Consider the following 21,172-nt stretch of genomic DNA (forward strand, 5'->3'; position numbering starts at 1 on the left):
AAGCTCCTAACTAAAGATGGAGGAAAAGTATTTATTTAGATATTGGGCCATGCCTAGATTATCCTTAACCTCCACTCCATTCTCAGGGTTTAGCGGTCCCACTTCTTTCTTTGTTTTCTTCTTATTTATATGGCTATAGAACCTTTTACTATTGGTTTTAGTTCCCTTTGCAAGATCCAACTCTACATGGATTTTGGCCTCTCTCACTTCTGACCTCAATAAGGCAGCTTTCCTTCCTGATCCCTCCCATCTTCTGCTCCTTGTAGGCTTTCTGCTTTTTCTTAATCATCTCTCTGAGATGCTTGCTCATCCAACTTGGTCTACAACTCCTGCCTATGAATTTTTTCCCCTTTCTTGGGATGCAGGTTTCTGATAGTTTCTGCAACTTTGACTTGAAGTAATTCCAGGCCTCCTCCGCCTTTAGTTAGGGAAGTGGATTGGACTGAAGAACTTGTGGATCTAATTTTCTTAATTTTTTAAAAAAGTTAGCTCTTTTGAAATCAAAAACCCTCGTCACAGATCTATTTTCGTTTATCCTTCTATTTAGTTTGAACTGAATTAGCTCATGATCGCTCCAACCAAGGTTCTCCCCTACAACCATTTCTTCTAGGAGGTCCTCACTACTCACCAAAACCAAATCTAAAATGGCATCCCGCCTTGTTGGTTCAGCAGCTACTTGGTGAAGGAATCCAACAGCTATCGCACCCAGGAAAATCTGAGCCCTATTATTATTACTAGCTCTTGTCCTCCAGTCTATATCTGGGAAGCTAAAGTCTCCCATGATCACACAATTCCCATTAGCATTTACTTCATTAAAAAGGGCTCTATCCAAATTAGATCCCGGAGGTCTATAGCACATCCCAAGCACTATCCCAGGGGAGACTCTAATAGTTTTCTTCCCAAATGTAATTTTTGCCCAGACGGACTCTGTCTTATCCATTCCATCGCTTCTTATTTCTTTACATTCAACCTCATCATTGATATACAATGCTACTCCACCACCTTTGCCTTTATTTCGGTCTTTCCTAAACAGCACATACCCCTCAATACCTGTAGTCCAGTCATGACTGCTATTCCACCATGTTTCTGTTATCCCTATAATATCTGGTTTCAATTCCTGCACCATTAGCTCTAGTTCCTCCATTTTGTTACCTAGGCTCCTCGCATTGGTGTACAAACATCTTAATTTTTGCTGTTTGGCCTCGCTCACATTCTTTACCCGATTAGGCACAGACATTCTTCTGCCAGTATCACCTATTAGACTGGTATGTATACTACCCTTCCTCCTTATGTCCATTCTCCTACCACGGCTGTATCCTCTCTTACTTCGTTTTCTTCCCTCTCAATGTTAAAATCCAGCGTGGAGATTACCTGGACATCTCCCACCCATCTCCCCCAAACTCCTAGTTTAAAGCTCTCTTGATAAGTTGTGCCATCCTCCATCCTAGAAGTCTATTTCCCTCCTTACTCAGGTGAAGTCCATCCCGAGAGAACAGTCCTCTATCCATAAATGCCTCCTAGTGGCCATATATCCCAAAGCCCTCCTTATAGCACCACTTCCTGAGCCATCTGTTGAGCATCATAATCTTGTCACATCTTTGTTGCCCTTCTCTAGGAACAGGCAGAATCCCACTGAAGAGCACCTGAGCCTCGATTTCCTTAAGTTTCTTTCCCAGCCTGGCATAGTCTCCCTTGATACGATCCAGAGAGAATCTAGCCGTATCATTTGTTCCCACAAGAAGGACAATCAGTGGATTCTTTCCCGCTCCCGTTAGGATCCTCTTCAGCCTCAGGTCCACATCCCGTATCTTAGCACCCAGCAGACAGCACACTCTTCTGTTCTCTGGATCAGCTCTTGTTACAAGCCTGTCTAGTCTTCTCAGTAACGAGTCCCCAATCACGTAGACCTGCCTTTTCCTGGCGATGGTGAGATTCTCCAATCTATCCCCTGTTCCCTCTGGCTGCAAGTCCTCTCGATTCCTATCGTCCCTTGCAATCTTCTGCAACCCACCCCGTATCCTGGGGTTCATATTTGATGTTATCTCCATTGACTATTGCCCTCTTCCTATAGGACTAGTTGCTCTTCTCTTCTTCCTTGCCCTCTCACATTCAGTGACCACCTGCTGTGCCCCTTCTTCATTTTCCAACTCCACAAACCTGTTCCTGAGCTCGGTTTCTCCTTCACTAGCCCATCTTTTCCTCTGCCTGGTTCTCTTAGTCACATGGTTCCACTGTCCACTTTCCTCACCCAGCAGTCTCCACTCACAGTTCTTTGGTCCTGCTTCCATCTGCAAGTCTGAGCTTTTCCCTTCAGCCGCCTCATGTCTTTGCTCCATCATCCGCTCAAACCCCCTTCTAAACTCAACCAGAGTTTCCTCCTGCATCTCCAATCCTCTGATCTTTTCTTCCCATCAGCTCTATCAGGCGGCACTTCATGCAGACGAAATTCTTTTCAGGTACCCCCTCCAGGATCACGTACATGCCGCAGCTTCTACATCAAGTCATCTTCATTGTGTCCTCCACTGCTTGGGTCATTACCACTGCTGCCTCTGTATCTGTCATAGCCGTCTCACCTAAGTCCTGTTAGTCTGGGGGAAACAAGCCAAACCAAACCACCACCACGCACAGCAAAACAAACCCTCAACGAGCACCAAAACACTGCCAGACCACCACACACTTCCTTCACTAGCCTGTCTGTTCCTTTGCCTGGCTCTCTTAGTCTTCCCCACAAACTCCCCTTACAAACTCCCACTCAAAGGCCTCTGTTTACAGTTCTGTTTGCTAGCTCCTGTGCCACTGCAGTTGACTGCCTCTCTCCCTCATGTCTTCTCTTAGTAGCCTCAACACAATTATAATAACAGAAGAACATTATCCAATTTTCTTGGCATTTAAAATTCATAATTATCTAGACAAGAATACAGATAACTATCATAAAAATGAAAACTGATTTCGTATAATTTATAAGAGTAATTTTAATAACTACATTCATAGTCATGATATATCAATCTGCTCATAAGTTTGTAATTAATTTTGTTTTGATGTTTACATGCTATTATTGCAGCATGTAAAGAAATATAATTCTAATTAAAATTAGATTTAAAATGAGGCTGCAGAGGTCAGTTTGGGGAGGAAAGATGGCCTTGTGTTTAGGACAATTGACTGGGTTTCAGGAGATCTAGGACCAATTTCTAGCTCTCCCACAGACTTCCTGTGTGACTTTACGCAAGTCACTTAATTACTCTGTGCCTCAGTTCCCCATCTGTAAAATGAGGATAAAATACCTTTCTCCTATCCTTTATAGGTCTTGTTTATTTAGAGTGCAGCTAGTGAATGAAACAGGAAAGCTTTACCTTGATCCAGAACCATAAGACTTGGACTCAATTCCATGAAGGCAATCCTGCAGAGAGCTAATAAGTACTTTACAACGATCATCAGCAGATACTTTGGATTGTTTAATTAAGGAAATAGCAGTTACTAAGGTCTCTATAGCACTTCCATAGTCCCCTGAAAAGAAGAAAGTAAATTTGATGTTAGTGGATTAAAGAGATTAAAATGTAATAAAAATCTCTCTGTAAAACTATTATCCTTTGACAGCTGGTCTTCTCTGCAACAGCTATTGAAGCCACTTCTGTGGACCAGCTATTAAAAACATGGTATATATTTGTACCCAGCAAGTGTCCATATAAATCTAATTTGAGCACAGTTCAAGTCAGTCACAAGAAATATCTACAATCAGGACGGCACTCTGATGTTTTTAAAAAAGAAAGAAAGAAAGAAATAGTGGATTCACATCTCCAAGATTTCCCTGGGGAAATTATATAAAATTGCTTTTAGTGGGATGGAACAGGAGGGACACTAAAGATTTACTGACCAGCACTGGCATCTGACACAGCTCTTGAAATGGCACTGCTTGAGATGGCCCTATTTCTATTCATGATTTCTTCAAACTCTGCTTCACTTAAAGGTGTTCTTGCAGCATCCATTTCTCTGCAATTAATAAAACTAAAGTTTAAAAAAGTAACCCAAAGCTTGTGAAGATAGCATTGCAGTTATCAACAACTCAAGTCTGCAACTTTAAGCAAAGTGACAAACAGGACAGAAAGCAGGTTTTTGGTTTTTTTGTTTGTTTTTGTTTTAAAAAAAGTTTTGTGGTACAAAACTTGCAGGCAAAAAAAGTACAATACCATTAAAACATCTGCTGTGTAAACGTGCTTAAATTATCTTTGATCATCCTTTTATACTGAAGATTTAGAAGCAGTTATATTGTGCTTTCCATCTTCAAAATGCTTTACAAAATTTTAACTAATCTTCACAACATCCCTATAACACCAGCAGGTATTATCCCTATTGTATAGATGGGGAAACTGAGGCAGGGGACTCCGGTGATTTGCCCACAGTCAGAGATGGAATTTATATCAAAAATGGGATTAGAACTTATAAATTCCTGGCTCCCAGTCCCCTGCTCTAACTATCACATCAGGACTTTAAGTTATGCAGCAGATGAAGTAAATATGGTCTAGCACTATTAATGCTCCACCTCCTGAATAACATTTCAAAGATTTTATTTCTGCTTTAATTTCCAATATTTTTCTGGTCAAGTTCAAGGGTGCTCCAATTTACTGTTTTAACAAGAAATTTTAAGGAGAAAGTGTCAAGCTTACACTTAGGGTAGTAAAAGGGAATTCTAGTATTCTCGCTGAATGCTGTAAATAATATTTTATTGATCACATGTATTTGGTTTCCATAGAAATGGAAATTAACCTATACAAAATGGGGATAAAAAATTTCCCATCCAATTCTGCAGTGTTCTATCAGCCAGTCTCTGTTATACAGAGTATCTGTAGGATGATGTTAATGAGACTGTTAAACTGGCTCACTGCTGGATAATATTACTAAAATAGTGTTAGTTATTCTGGTAGAAAGAAAATGCAGAATGATAAGCAATGCTATCCTCTTAAGAGCAAGAAGTGGAACAAGATCCTATAGCCAGTTTAGCATAAGAGGAAATGTCTAAAAATTCATACCTCCCTGCGTTTTGAGTATTATTTTTCGTATGCCTCCAATACAATGGAATATGTAATTGTTCTCTTATGGACATGTTATTTCCAGTGAAACGCCTATGATATATAATTAATGACAATTTAAATAGTTATGGATTGTAATTTTGAAATTATTATAATGAAAATATTGGACAGCAAGTGCAGTGGTTCTGTCCTGTTCTCCCACCCTTTTCCTCCCCCATCCTTCTACAAACTGTGGACAACCTCAATCTTGGATACCAGAAAAGACCTGGTGTTTATTATGATTATATATAAAGGTAATTATATCAAATGCTCTAAATTTCCATACAATTCTATATGAACATTACATTTATAAATAATTGATTTTTACTTTTGAATTCCATAATGGGAAGAACCAGAACCAATGTCCAAACAGAAACAGAAAAAAAAAATATTAAAAGGACAGAATACGCATGTCTTCCTCACACTGGAAGCATGACCAATATAACTCATAAGATCTACATGTAAATACAATAAAACTTCATTTTGTACGGTGCCTTTCTTACATACTGTCCCCAAATGCTTTACAGAGTTTAACACAAGTACAATGAATAAACAAACAACAGTGGAGGTATAAAGAAACTAAGGGGTATTGGCAAAGGAGAAGAGATATTTCAGATAAGATTTGAGAATCATGAAGGCTATTCCAGATAGCAGGAGTTGAAAAGAAGGATTTGCACCACCTATAGCAAGATTGGTACTAGATAAACAGATGGAGGTGGGAGAGAAAAAGGTAAAGAGGCAGAGAAAATCCATGGAGGATTTTTGTGACAAGGATACTGATCCTGACAAGAATGGGGGCCAGTGGCACTGCATGAAGATGAGGGCGATACAGTTATGGTTCTTTGTACTACACTGTTCTTACAAATACTGCACTATATAAATGTTAAGAAAAAGGACAGCAGCATTTTGCACAGCATGGAGTCTGCAGAGCTGGGTGGGACTTGGAAAGGCCATGAGAAGACAGTTGCCAAATAGTCAGAGTAAAAGAAGATGAAGGTGAAGATTTCTAGAGGCAGAGCTGCGGCAAAAGCATAAATAAACCACTGCAGAGGTAATGCCAGATAGAAATAGAAAATGTTGGAGGTCAATAATGACACCAAAATTACAAAAAGTGAAGGTAGACAGAGGTCTGAGTTAAAGAGGGGAAAAAGACGACGAGATGGACACTGCATCTGAGGATGCTTCCACACCTAGAAAAACACTGACAGATGTTTTAGTGAAGAAAGTGGAAAAGAAGCTACTTAAAAGCCAAAAAGAATCTGATGTCTCCTACATGGAATAAATGTGCTACGAAGTACACTACACTAAAAGCACTCACCTGCCAGGTGGACCATAGTCACCCCTGTCATAAGGTGGAGGTCGGCCATATGGATCTGTTGGTGGTGGACCACGACTGTCTGAAGTAGGTATGCCACTATTGGCTGGTGGGGGGAAGAAAGCTGGATTCACGTGTGGAGCAGGTGGGGGAGCACCTGGAGGTGGCCCAGGAAGATGTGGAGGAGGAGCAAGTGTCAGGGGAGGCCCAAGTGGACCAGGTGGACGAGGGGGAAAAGGACCGGGAGGCGGAGGTGGACCCTGCTGTGGTGGTGGTGGACCTGGAGGGGGGCCATAGCCTGGAACTGGAGGTGGAGGGCCAGGAGGAAGTGGACCCAGTGGAGGCTGACCAAAGGGTTGTCCAGGAAACAGAACTGGTGGTGGTGGACGGTCACCACGATTAGGAGGCCCAGCTAATGGAGGAGGAAGAACTTGACCAGGAGGTGGAGGACCTGGTGGTCCGGGGGGACCTGGAGGACCTAGAGGTGGACGTGGTGGAGTTTGTCCAGCTGAAAGAAAAATGGGAAAATAAAGTTATTTCCATAATTATATCATTTTAACTAAATTTTTGCAAGTCTCACTGAACAATTTTGATGTGCATGAGACATTATGCATACCCAACTTTGGAAAAAGCAAATCATCATTTGATAAAGTTCAAACAAGTACTTGACTTCGAGATGTGTTGCTCATGTCCACTCCATGTTAGGTGTGCATGTGCCGCATACACCATTGCTGGAGATTTTTCCCTCAGTGGTATCCGGTGGGCTCATTCAAACGCCCTCAAAAGTCACGAGCTTGTGTGTCGGTATCAGGGGTGCCACCAAGCACATCCCTCTGAGTTCCGTCTTGCAGGTTAACTCCAACAGAGGGATAAGGGGGTGGATCATGGAATGGATATGAGCAACACATCCTGAACAACAGTTACGAAAGGTTAGTAACCATTTTTTTCTTTTAGTGCTCGCTCATGTCCATTTCATGTTAGATGACTCACAAACAGTACCCAAGGAGGTGGGCTCGGAGTTCACGGACATACTGACTGCAACACTGCTGTTCCAAAACTATCATCACCTCAGGCCCGTTGGGTGATGGTGTAGTGGGATACAAAGGTATGCATCGACAAGCAGGTTGCATCTCTGCAGATGTCCTGGATTGGGACCTGCACGAGAAATGCTACTTACAAAGCCTTGGCTCTTGTGGAGTGAGCGGTTAAGGTGGCCAGAGCAAGCCCAAATACAGGTGGTTATACAGGATGAGATCCTCTGAGCTGACACAGGAAGCTCTCTCATCCTTTCCGCTATTGCAATAGAGTTGTGTGGACTTGTAAAAGGGTTTAGTCCCCTCATCATAAAAAGTGAGGACACATCTAATATCCAACAAGTGAAGCTGCCATTCCTCAGAGTTCTTGTGAAGTTTCGGGAAGATGACCGGTAGGAAAATGGCTTGGTTGTTATGGAATTGTGACACTACCTTTGGTAGGAAGGTTGGATGGGAGCGCAGTTGGACCTTGTCCTTAAAGAACACCGCATAAGGCAGTTCCAATGTAAAAGGCCTTGATTTCAGAGATCCCTCTCGCCAAGGTGATTGCCATCAGGAAGGCGACCTTCCAAGAGAGAAGTAGCAGGGGGCATGATGCTAAAAGAGCAAAAGGGGGGAAGGGGGGGAGAGAAAAACCGAGTCTTGACAGAACCAGGTTTAAGTCCCAGGGGGATGGAGGGGGGTGGTTCAGGGCTGAGGCTAGAGCCTCTCCAGCCCCTGGATAAACAGTACTGTCATTTTGTGAGAGAACGATGACCTGCTGTTCACTGGAGGGTGGAAGGCTGAGATGGCTGCTAAGTTCACCCTGATAGACGCGAGGGCCAGGTCCTGCTCCATTATGTGGAACAAACAGTCCAAGACAGATTGGAGGGAAGATCGAGATGGAGAGAGCACACCCTGAGAAGCCCAAATGGAGACGCGCATCCATTTGGCCAGGTTGGTAGCCCTGGTGAAAGGCTTTCTACTATCCAGCAAGATCTGCCGGACCTGTTCCAAGCAAGCCTGTTCTTCTGGGTTCAGCCATGCAGCATTCATGCAGTTCGGTGCAGGCAGGTGAGGTATGGATGAAGCAACCACCCGTGGTTTTCTGAAATTAGGTCCAGATGGAGTGGGAGTGGAGTTGCTACCGACAGATCCAGGAGCATGCCAAACCAGTGCTGATGTGACCACACCGGACTATCAGAATAACACTCACCTTGTCCCGTTTGATTTTTAGGAGGACCTTGTGAACCATGGGGATCGGAGGAAAGGCATAAAGTAGATCTGGCCACAGGATATGGAAAAAGCAAATGTACTCAGTGCTTTTTTGCCTTTGTCTTCAAGAACAAGGTCAGCTCCCAGACTACTGCACTGGGCAGCACAGCATGGGGAGGAGGTGACCAGGCCTCTGTGGAGAAAGAAGTGGTTCGGGATTATTTAGAAAAGCTGGATGTGCACAAGTCCATGGGGCCGGACGCGCTGCATCCGAGAGTGCTAAAGGAGTTGGTGGATGTGATTGCAGAGCCATTGGTCATTCTCTTTGAAAACTCATGGCAATCCAGGGAAGTCCCGGACGACTGGAAAAAGACTAATGTAGTGCCCATCTTTAAAAAAGGGAAGGAGGAGGATCCTGGGAACTACAGGCCAGTCAGCCTCACCTCAGTCCCTGGAAAAATCAAGGAGCAGGTCCTCAAGGAATCAATTCTGAAGCACTTAGAGGAGAGGAAAGTGATCAGGAACAGTCAGCATGGATTCACCAAGGCAAGTCACGCCTGACTAATCTAATTGCCTTCTATGACGAGATAACTGGTTCTGTGGATGAAGGGAAAGCAGTGGACGTGTTGTTCCTTGACTTTAGCAAAGCTTTTGACACAGTCTCCCACAGTATTCTTGCCAGCAAGTTAAAGAAGTATGAGCTGGATGAATGGACTATAAGGTGAGTAGAAAATTGGCTAGATTGTCGGGCTCAACGGGTAGTGATCAATGGCTCTATGTCTAGTTGGCAGCCAGTATCAAGCGGAGTGCCCCAAGGGTCGGTCCTGGGGCCGGTTTTGTTCAATATCTTCATTAATGATCTGGAGGATGGTGTAGATTGCACCCTCAGCAAGTTTGCAGACGACACTAAACTGGGAGGAGGGGTAGATACGATGGAGGGTAGGGATAGGATACAGAGGGACCTAGACAAATTGGAGGACTGGGCCAAAAGAAATCTGATGAGGTTCAACAAGGACAAGTGCAGAGTCCTGCACTTAGGAAGGAAGAATCCCAGGCACCGCTACAGACTAGGGACTGAATGGCTAGGCAGCAGTTCTGCAGAAAAGGACCTAGGGGTTACAGTGGACGAGAAGCTGGATATGAGTCAACAGTGTGCCCTTGTAGGCAAGAAGGCCAATGGCATTTTGGGATGTATAAGTAGGGGCATAGCCAGCAGATCGAGGGACATGATCATTCCCCTCTATTCGACATTGGTGAGGTCTCATCTGGAGTACTGTGTCCAGTTTTGGGCCCCACACTACAAGAAGGATGTGGAGAAATTGGAGAGAGTCCAGCAGAGGGCAACAAAAATTATTAGGGGACTGGAACACATGACTTACGAGGAGAGGCTGAGGGAACTGGGATTGTTTAGTCTACAGAAGAGAAGAATGAAGGGAGATTGGATAGCTGCTTTCAACTACCTGAAAGGTGGTTCCAAAGAGGATGGATCTAGACTATTCTCAGTGGTAGCGGATGACAGAACAAGTAGTAATGGTCTCAAGTTGCAGTGGGGGAGATTTAGGTTGGATATTAGGAAAAACTTTTTCACTAGGAGGGTGGTGAAACACTGGAATGCGTTACCTAGGGAGGTGGTGGAATCTCCTTCCTTAAAAGTTTTTAAGGTCAGGCTTGACAAAGCCCTGGCTGGGATGATTTAATTGGGGATCGGTCCTGCTTTGAGCAGGGGGTTGGACTGGATGACCTCCTGAGGTCCCTTCCAACCCTGACATTCTATGATTCTATGAAAGTGTCGGAGAGGTATCCTGGGGCTGTGCCTGGGCAGGGAACAAAACTGATGGCACTTCCTGTTCTACCTGGTAGTGAACAGGTCCACCTAGGGAGCTCCCATCTTTGGAAGATTAACTTGATGATCTCTAGGTGAAGGGATCACTTGTGAGAGAAAAAGGATCTGCTGAAGGGATCCGCCAGTACATTCCAGGCTCCAGGGAGATGTGACACCTAGAGATGAATAGAGTGCTTTGTGCAGAAGTCCCACAAACAGATGGCCTCCTGACACAGGGCCGAAGATCAGGCCCCTCCCTGTTTACTGATACAGAACGTGGCTGCAGTACTATCTGTCAGGACTTGCAGCAGCTCATCTGAGATCTGTAGAAGGAATACTTGGCATGCTAAGCATACCGCCCTGATGTTTATATGCAGGGAGAGTTCTTCTTGGGACCAGAGGCCCTGAGTTCTCAGGTTGTTGTGGTGGGCTCTCTACCCTAGGTCTGACACATCCAAGACTAAAGCTACCGACTATTGAGGAGTAACAAAGGGAACCCCCATCATTACCCATTTCCACCAGTCCAGGGAGGCGAGGACCACGAGAGGGACTGTGAGCACTGAGTCCAAGTGGTGTCTGCTCGGGGAGCATACTGATGTTAGCCACATACGAAGGGATCTGAGGTGCAGCCTTGCGTGCTGGACCAAGTGTACATGCAGCCATGCGTCCCAATAGCTTGAGGCAAGCCTGAGCAGTCATGATTGGGTGGACCATGACACTGGGTATCAGGTCTGATATGGTCTGGAATCAGGTTTGGGCAGGAAACCCCTGGCTTGGGTTGAGTCGAGAACTGCCTCAATAAATTCTATTCTCGGAACCAGGACAAAAGTTGACTTCTGCTCATTTATCAGCAGGCCCGGTGGCTCGGACCAAACTGATGCTGTTCTGTAAGTGAGCCTGCAACCTTGATTAGCCAGTTGTTGAGGTTCGGGTAGACCTGGAGGCCTCGCCATCTGAAGAAGGCTGCTACTACTGCCATACACTTCTTGAAAACTTGGAGGGCAATTATTAGTGGTGTTGACCCACTATAAACCTAATAAATCTTCTGTGAACATGGAAGATAGAAATGTGAAAGTATATGTTCTTTAAGTCAAGGGCAATGTACCAACCATATGGATCCAGGGAGAGAATGATGGAGGCCAGGGAAACCATGCATAACCTCAGTTTCTTGAGATATCTGTTGAGGCGATGCAGGTCCAAGATGGGCCAGAAGTCCACTTTGGCCTTTGGCATTAGGCAATACCAGGAGTAAAACCCCTTCCCTCTCAAGTCTTGTGACACCTCCTTCCTTCACAACCCCCATTCGCAGGATGGACTGTACCTCCTAGATGAGGAGTTGCTCATGTACTCAGCACCCAGGAGTCCAATGTTATGTATGACCATGCTAGGCTGAAGAGGGACAGAGGTCCAAAAACAATAAAGGGGAAGCAGATCTGAAATGGTGACTGATACAGCGCCCTCGGGCACACCTTTAAAAGGCTTGGTTGGGCCCTCCGGAGTACCTCTGAAAACCCAAGTGAGAGGCTGAAGATGGACTGGAGTTTTTCACCTCTCCCTTTTCTTTGAAAGGTCTCTTGTCTTGGAGGCACTGAGAACTGACGTGGCTGCTGGGGCCTGAAGTGCTCCTTGGAAGCTGACAGAAAGCAAAGGCCTAAGGATCACAGGGTGGCCCTTGAGTCCTTCAGGCGATGAAGTCTCGTGTCAGACAACTCCCAGAAAAGAGAAGCTTTTGAATGGGAGGTCTTGAATAGACTGTTAGACCTCATGAGGAAGCCTGGAGGACTGGAGTCAAGAACCATGTCTGATAGTGACAAGCAGAGGCCATTGTCCTGGCTGCAGAGTCGGCAGCATCCAGAGCCACCTGGAGAGAGGTCCTGGCCATGTTCCTAACCTCCTCCATGAGAGCAGTGAACTCCTGCCTTGAATCTTGGGGCACGGATTCCTTAAATTTAGCCAAGGAGTCCCATAGATTATAAATGTATCTCCCCAGCAAAGCTTGCTGATTGGAGATATGTAGTTAAAGGTTACCCATCAAATAAATCTTTCTTCCCAAAAGGTTCAGTCTCTTAGCATCTTTTTGTTTGGGGGTTGCACTTGACTGGCTTTGTCTGTCCCTCTCATTTGCTGCAGACACCACCAGGGACCAGGAGTCTAGTGCAAATACAAGTATCTGAACCCCCCTCACTGGCACATAATACTTTGTCCTCTGAGGTGGGGGGCAGAGAAGGAGTTTGCAACAGGACCTTGACCAGTCCCATCACCAATTCATTGATGGGTAAGGCCACCTTTAAGGGAGCTGCTGCAGCCAGGATACCAATAAGGTTGTGTGATGTCTCTTTGAGCTGCTCAGTTTCAAGACCCAGGTTTGCAGCTACCCACTTCAGAAGGTCCTGATGGGTCCTGAAATCATCATGCGGAAGCAGGCTACGGGGTCCCATGACAACCTTGTCTGGGGAGGAGGAGGCGGCTTGCACCGGAGGATGGGCTCCTTCCTCTTCCTCAACTACATCTGGAGCCATTTCCTGAATGTCAGTACTGAAGTCGGGGTCCGGTGCCAAGTGGGAAGGAGCAGCAGCCCGTCTCTCAGAAACCACCGAAGAGCAATGGGAGGGAGGAGCTGGTACCAACGGAAACCCCCAGGGGTTCCAGTAAGGCCACTGCATAGGCCAGTGACCTGCTGGCCAGGTGCAAACAGGGGGACCAGCACCAAAGTCCGGTGGCACATAGGCTAGGTACCGGTGACTGGCTTTAGGTTGGACGTACGGCTCCTCTTTAGACTCAGAAGAGGAGTCTTCTCTCAGAGACCCTGGTGGAGCAGTACTCGCTTCTGCCTCCATGTGGTGCCAGAATTCTGGGGACCAGCAGTGGACCGAAAGTAATCGGGATGACGAGATTAGGGACAGTTTACCCCTAGAAGGTGCTGGGCAGCAGCCTGATGCTCCTTGTTCTCTCCTGCTTCTGGTCACCAGAGCTGATAGGTATCCCCCTAGAGTTCGAGGGACTGGGAGCGAAAGTAAGTCCCTAGCCACTTGGAACCCCTCCTGGGACAATGGAACAGTCAGATCACTGGTACTACGGTGGCTTCTGGGTGTCAGGTCCTGCACTGGACTCAACGCTCTAGGCAGAGTTGACAGTGCCACCACGGGCCCAGGAGTGGAAGAGTGGCCCAGCACAGATCTCACTGTGCTACCTTCTCCCTGCTTGTATTTGTTCTGCACTGGCGAGTGCCCTCTGTCGGAGAGTTGCTTTTAGTCCTTCTTCCTCAGAACTGGAGATGATGAATGCCCCTGGGAAGAGCTCGGGGGAGGGTTTTGCACCAACGCCGAAGTGCATAGCGCCAAAGTGGAGCAGCTCTGCTCCGAGGTTAGTCTGAAAGTGGCTTCCATGAGGATAGCCTAATGTCTCTGTCTTTTTAGCGCAGAGTAGTCCTGACAAATCTGGCAACTGTCTTTCACATGAGTCTCCCCCAAGCACTTCAAGCAGTTGGAGTACAGGTCACTCACAGGCATAGGTTAGCCACAGGAGGCACAAGGCTTGAAGCCTGGGGCATGCCCAGCCCCTGGGGCAAAGGAGGCCATCGATGACAGGAACTATCTATTTAGGCTATGTACACTAACACTAATTACAAAAACTATATATACACACACTGAATTATCATAACTAAGAAAGAAGTTAGAGTCCAAAAATCACAGGGAAGGCGGCCTTGCTGGAGCAAGAGGAGTCGTTCCAGCAACCGTCACAAGTGGTAAGAAGGGACAGAGGGTGCGTGGCAGCAGTGCCCCTTATACTGGCATATAAGCAGGCAGCTATAGAGGGCACTAGGGCCGGCCCTAAAGGATACCACTGAGGGTAAAATCTCTGGCAATGGTGCATGCAATGTGCACACACCTAACACGGAAAGCACATGAGCAAGCACTCGAAGAACACCACAGCTACACTGTGCTGCTAATACAATCGCTCTGCTGCTGCTTGAGTGTTGCTTTGCAATTATTGCTCTCACTCAAACTAGGCTAACCGGACATCTTGAACTCAACGTATCAGCGAAGACAAGCCTGCTCAGAGTGGTGAGCCAGTGTAACTATTGTTTTAAAATATACATTGTGATACTAAACAAAATTATCACTTTAATGATTTTTGTTATAATATTATCAAGTTTGTTTATACTCATGCTCCCACTTCTGATATCAAAGGGGCGTTTTCAGGCTCCAGAGAAGTTGGATTTCCTTATGCTGAACACTGACACAGAGCTCCCATAGAATCCTACATTCCGGTGACATAGTAAAGACATATTGTAAACAAGTCCAATTCCCTGGGTCTCCGTAATTCCCAAAACAAATTAGAAAGTGTGCTATATTAATATTTGGCTATATTAAAAACTGAAAGTGGTGAGCTCGGAAATTAAACATCGGTTTTAGTGTCTTTACCTGGGAAAGGAGGTGGTGGTCCTCCTGGTCCTGCAGGTCCAGGAAATCTGTCCCCACCTGGTATGCCACCTGGAAAACGGCCTCGTCCTCTGTTATTTGGTGGAAACGCTGCACGTGAGCCACCTCCTGGAGGACCGGCTTTACCTTCTCCAGACATCTGGCCTGATTGTGTAGCTGCAATGGGGAAGCAAAAGTATATCATCATTCCATAACATTAAGATTTGGGTTCCCCCCCCCCCCCCAATTCGTGACAGAGCGAGTTCATTTTTGTTTTGTTTTTTTGAGGTGAGGGGGTAGCATTGCTGTGTGCTCTTCAATAGTTACTGCAGCAATGCTGAGTACTAACCCTTCGTATTTATGTAGAACTTGTCATGCACCGTTCTCAAAGTGCTTTATAAAGCATCCTTCTCCCTATTTTAAGGGCTAGGGAAAGAGTCATGGAGAAGTTAAGTGACTAGTCCAAATTCTTTCAGCAAATCAGTAGAAGGAGTTGGCAACTGTATTTCAATCTCTTAACCATCTGTCCCATGCTCAGGCCACTAAACCAAAGATTCCTAAATGTGGTCTGCAGACAACTAGAGGTCCACAGACAAAGAAGTGGATGATCACATGGTGCTATTCTTATGTCTAGCTGCTTCTACAACAGATATCTACACTCTCCATTAAACAGATAAAAAGGGAAGGGGGGAGGGTGAGGGTGAGAGAGAGAGCGAGCGCCTGGAAGCCTGGAAACATGGAGGCGCCTGCCGAACTAACTCTTTTAGGGACTCGCTGCTACATAATAAAGGAGAAGAGAAAACAGAAGCCATTCTCTGGGCCAGAGCCACAAGTGAATTTGAGCTGTCAGCCACCAGTGAGAGGCATGTCCAGACCAGAAGACCAGGGAGTGAATCATACCTGTTTTTATTCTGCCTCTATGCTTGGTTCCTTTTTCCCTTTCTTCCTGCATGTGGAGAAGGGAACCAAGCATAGAATCTGAATAAAAAGTACAATACAAAAAAGTTCATTCATATTTTTACTCACATCAGAAGTTCATTGATAATTTTTTATAATTTCATTACATGTAAAAATGTGTTTGCCATTGTGCAGTTTTTATTTCTTGATAATTTCCATCCTTTCAAAAGGAGTGAAGTGGATATAATGGGTCAAATCCTGGCCCCTGCTCTGGTTGCATTACATTGGTCCACCAGAACAAAGCCCCAGCAAAGCTCACTTATTCAAGAATTCCCCTGGTGTGATCAGACTGGCATAGCCAGCCGCACATCAAACCTTCTTTCCCTTCCATTTTCCATCATAGGGAGTTCAGCTGAGGAAAGGGGTTTGGCTAGAACAAAGAAGTATTTCATGCTATGGAAGAGACCCTTGGGTTCACTGCATTCAGAAGCCAGTTATAGTAGCCCTCAGACAGCTCAAAGCTATGCCATGGCCCAACTGCTGTGCGAAGGACAGAGCAGTGACATCCATCTCATTCCAGGTCCTGCAACAAGCAGAGCTCAGTCAGATATCAGAATCTAGTCCATTTTGTCTTCAAATGTCCAAGTTGTTAATGTATTCATTTTGTTCAATATGGTTGTATGAATGTTTTCACGCACATAGTATTTTTCGAAGAACTATAGGGAAAAGATCCATAAAGGTATTAGCCCCAGACATCTTTTGACAAGTTTCTCTAACCGTAAACATTTCATAACTATTTGGAGCCATACACATTATCATGGGCTGAGTGCCCACTGCAATACCTTTCCTGAAATGGACCTTTGTTTTTTAAAGTTACGATGCAACTAAGAAGAGAAAACTTACTTTTCCTTGACTGCATTTCAAACTGACTCAGGAACTGCTTATTGCATGGAGTTACAACAGGATTTTGCCCATGCAGTTCTCTTTTAGGCAAGAGATCCATCAACTTTTTGGAGGATGCTTCAGATCCCACACCTACAAGGGCAAACCTAAAAAGAAGGGGGGGAAGCTGCATCAACTTCTTGCACCAGAAAAATCTGATGGCCTTCCAGAGAAAGGATAAATACAGGATAAGCAAAAGAACATTTGACAAAAAACCTCCCCACAAACTTGGTTAATTCAGTCTTAAAGATACTTAAAAAATCATAACGCAAACTCTAAAGATATGAGAAAAGAATGATAAAATGTAAATATGAACATGAGAATTACAATTTTCTCACCATTCAATTTGAAATGCCCGTTTAGCTGGCATGTCCACAAAATTACAACCCTTTACTTCAATTTCCAATTTTTGAACACATTTCTAGTAACTAAAAAGCCTCATTGAGGAAAGAATCACTGCAAAGATAAACTTAAATGGATTAAGGAAAGTTGTCTCTCATATAGAGACTTTCAAAGCAGCTCAAAGGTAAAGAATGAATATTTCCTCCTCTACAAATTAGGATTTCTTAAGGAAACTTATTTTAGGCTTTAGATAACTAAACTAGACTATAACAAGCTAATTCAAATTTAGTCAAGCTTAAAAGGATTTTTTTTTTAAAAAAAAAAATCCATATTTTACCGAAGGATGTGATCTTCCACCATTGAGCTGTATTTGATAAAACTGGCATAAGGCAACTGATTCTTCTTTTCTATTATAAATGAATCAAAACTGCATTCTGAATGTTGGTTGGTTGGGTTTTTTTTGTGAGAAATAAACTAACCAATATACACACACACACACACACCCCTCCCGCATGGGGTGGGGTGGCGGGGGGTTAATCTGGCACTCATGAAGACCTTAAATCAAATATAGTTTAAATCACAATTGAAATAGTCCGTTTGTCCATATCACAAAATTCACACAATTGACAATTTATAGTAAACAAAAAACCATTTACTGGATTCTGAGAGGTGTTATTAGTAGGGACTGAGAGGCACTGGCAGAGCTATGCAAAATAAAAATGGAGAAATAAAAGGCTAACAAATCAAGTTTTGAAAAAGGGATTTGACAAAAGGCAGAATAAGAAGGCATTCACACTGATGAGAGGTTAAAAAAATTAAAGAGTAAACCGTCTGAAATTTAGGAAAATGAATGTATAAGGAATGTCAATATCGCAATCCTATTCAGGGAGTAGTGAAACCTATAGTATTGTCTTTATAGCTTATTTCTGCGATTGAATTAGTAGTCAATGTGAAACAATAGGGTACAAAACCCTTGCTAGAAGTTAGCTGTCCAACAAAAGTAAACATCTCATTGCTAGCTGTGGAAAACATGGACCACTCACCCTCACTGTAGCAGATCAATGACCAACAGCAGAAAACGTGGATTACAAATTCTTACCCCTTTGACTGGCCATTAGCACGGTTTTCAAAAAATTTTATCTCCAAAATATCATTTACTCCCAGTGAATGCACTGCTTCAGTTAAGTCTTCATCTGTTGTCCACTGCAAAATATTTTTATATTCAAATGTCAAAACACATTAAGATGCCAATTTTCACTATGAATACAGCAGTCTAATCCTGTATGTTTGTACTATTGCTTTTTACTTTATTGTGAAAATGATCCAGTACATCTCACTGGATGTTTTCTGTGGTGGTTTGTAGCAAGTATTTTAAGTGACACTTTACAGTTACTTCTCAAAAAGATCATTGCTAAAATATATGAACAGACAAATGATGTGTAATACAACACATATGGCACTAACAGCACCTGACATGATGTATTACTACCCTTACTACATAATGCACGATCTTAAAGAAAGCTATGTTTGAAGAAGTTTTGTTTTTATGAAAAACAAAAGCATACTTTCAAGGCTGCAAGGCTTAATCTGACCAATTTCAGTAGTCACTTTTGTTTGTTTGATACCTCAGGGATTGCAATTTTTTCCTATTTAAAACAGATTACTACTCAGTTTCTATTAGCCCAAAATCCTACAGCTCTGAACAAGGTCAAATTTCGAGACCATTTCAATAGTGTGCTTTACTTTCAGATGTGTTAGCACGCTTGTACCCCTTATCCATGGCGCTCTACACTAGTGCCAAAACTGGCCCAAGTGAAATTTAATTTACTAAAATCCCAAACCATGAACTGCTGGTTTTTTTAAGCTTTAGACAGCAAGATTCTTAGTAGTATTGTTTTACTTACTGATGGCAGAGGAAAAAAACAGAAAGAGTAAAAAAAAGCAGAGTTTATCAGCCACTTCAGTGGCCCATGGATACGTGACATCCATCAACATCTGACTGTGCTATAAGCAAACGTCTAAGTCGAACATTATCCATTTCTGAAGTTAAACACTTTCACCCTGATCATAAGTATGTACTGGTACTAAAGGAGCTGGCGTAAGAAGAAAACCTTTAACTCCAGAACCCCCCTAAATTTCAGGAGAGAGGGGAAACTGGGTGTGCAAGTTTTAAAATTCCCTATATACCATTCCCCCCACCCATACCAGCTTGAGTATACATTGCTGAATCTCATGTCACTTAAAAAAGTGAAATTTGACAATCCTTAAGAAGGTAAACACAAAATTTTGTAGATAGTTCTGTTTAAGATGCCACGTCAGTAGTAACGATACAGATTTAAAAGTTACATATGGACTTTCAAAACATTCAGCATTGGCCAATTGGCCATTGACTTCAATGGAAGCACTGTGTTTTGAAAATCCAATCTCTAGAAATAAGTTTTTAAATGAAGTGTTTGATAAATCAGTATCTCCTTTACTTTACTTACCTGGAAAGTGCCTGAAATCAGGATACTGCAACACTTAACGACATCAAACACTTAAAGTATGAAGCATTTTCCTGCATGTTTGGTACTAGTATAGGTTTTAGCAGAGGAAGCAACCATGAACTCAAAATTTTGCATGGAAGGGGGTGAGAAAATGGTTTTCAGATTAACTGTCACAGTAAAGGCTAATTAGTTCAGCTACTGATTTAGCATTTTACACATTTTTATTTTTAAAAAGCATACTGAAGGTCAACAATATGTATTTCCCCGGTTGTATTTTGGTTCCTAGATCTGCAGTACCTGAAAATACTCTTAAAACAGAGGCTTGGAACAGTTTTGCCTGGGAAGTCACTGCAAGTCACAGTCTTTGAGGATTAATTCTCAAAAAAACCTCGAAGAACATTACAGTTCTCTTTTAAAAGTAAAAGCTTCAACAACGGATTATTCAAAATAGATCAGTTTATAGGCATAAGGCACTAGGATAGTAATAAATTTATTCTGTTACTTCTCTTCGGAGTTTCCCCAAAGCCCTAATAGGGTGGCAAACTTACCATGCTTTCCCAGAAAGCTTCCCCTTTCACCTTTAATTTATTCTACAAGACACAACTGAACGTTTATATTGTAAATATCCTCCATTTTAATGAACATCTCAAAACTATATTCTTCCCCCAAGATTTTCACTAAAATGCTCAGAAAACCTGCTTCTCTGTTTGCTGATGGAAGTAGGACTGAGGAATTCTATGGGGGGACTGGGTGAGGAAAGTGGTCAGTGGAAGCATGTGACTAAAAGGAAGAGGAAAAGACGGGCTAGTGAAGGAGAAACAGACCTCAAGAACAGGTTTACAGAGCTGGAAAATAAAGGGGCTCAGCAGGTAGTCACTGAAGAAGAGAAGAGAGGCTAGTCCTATATAAAAGGGGAAGAGTCAATGGAGACTACACCAAATATGAGCCCCAGAAGGATACAGGATGGGTTGAAGAGGATTACAAGGGAGAATAGGAATGGAAAGAACTTGCAGCCAGAAGGAACAGGGAATAGACTAGAGAATAGCACCGTCACCAGGAAAAGGCAGGTCTATGTGATCGGGGACTCGTTACTGAGAAGAATAGACAGGCCTGTAATAAGAGCTGATCCAGAGAACAGAAGGGTATGCTGTCTTCCAGGTGCTAAAATACGGGATGTAGACCTGAGGTTTAAAAGGATCCTAAAAGGGAGCAGGAAAGAATCCCCTAATTATCCTTCATGTGGGAACAAATGATACAGCTAGATTCTCCCTGGAAAGTATTAAGGGAGACTATGTTATGCTGGGGAAGACGCTTAAGGAAATCGAGGCTCAGGTGATCTTCAGTGGGATTCTGTCTGTTCCTAGAGAAGGGCAACAAAAGGTATGACAAGATTATGATGCTCAACAGATGGCTCAGGCAGTGGTGCTATAAGGAGGGCTTTGGGGATGTATGGCCACTAGGAGGACAGTTCTCTCGGGATGGACTTCATCTGAGTAGGGAAGGAAATAGACTTCTAGGATGGAGGATGGCACAACTTATCAAGAGAGCTTTAAACTAGGAATTTGGGGGAGATGTCCAGGTAATCTCCACGCTGGATTTTAGCATTGAGAGGGAAGAAAACGAAGTAAGAAAGGATACAGCCGTGGTAGGAGAATG

The 21,172-nt window shown here is 43.7% G+C and overlaps 1 protein-coding gene and 1 long non-coding RNA gene across 7 annotated transcripts in view; one reads left to right on the forward strand and one right to left on the reverse strand.

The window, feature by feature from the left end:
* The window catches only part of CPSF6 (cleavage and polyadenylation specific factor 6), an 88,430-nt gene that overhangs the window by 33,563 nt on the left and 33,695 nt on the right, over nt 1–21,172 (reverse strand). For 4 of the 6 annotated variants that reach the window (XM_048835818.2, XM_048835819.1, XM_048835815.1 and 1 more), the window contains exons 3-9: nt 18,130–18,233; nt 16,650–16,795; nt 14,853–15,026; nt 6,382–6,886; nt 5,025–5,117; nt 3,872–3,987; nt 3,351–3,504 (exon numbers count right to left, since the gene is read on the reverse strand). In XM_048835818.2, coding sequence (XP_048691775.1) covers nt 3,351–3,504; nt 3,872–3,987; nt 5,025–5,117; nt 6,382–6,886; nt 14,853–15,026; nt 16,650–16,795; nt 18,130–18,233 — 1,292 coding nt within the window. The remainder of the gene's footprint in view (nt 1–3,350; nt 3,505–3,871; nt 3,988–5,024; nt 5,118–6,381; nt 6,887–14,852; nt 15,027–16,649; nt 16,796–18,129; nt 18,234–21,172) is intronic. The other 2 variants (XM_048835820.1, XM_048835821.1) reach the window with 1 other exon arrangement.
* Nucleotides 1–21,172, forward strand: part of LOC125630207 (uncharacterized) — a 56,943-nt gene that overhangs the window by 20,775 nt on the left and 14,996 nt on the right. The window lies entirely within an intron of this gene.

This window comes from Caretta caretta, chromosome 1 (genome assembly GCF_965140235.1).
Source record: "Caretta caretta isolate rCarCar2 chromosome 1, rCarCar1.hap1, whole genome shotgun sequence".
NCBI lineage: Eukaryota > Metazoa > Chordata > Testudines > Cheloniidae > Caretta > Caretta caretta.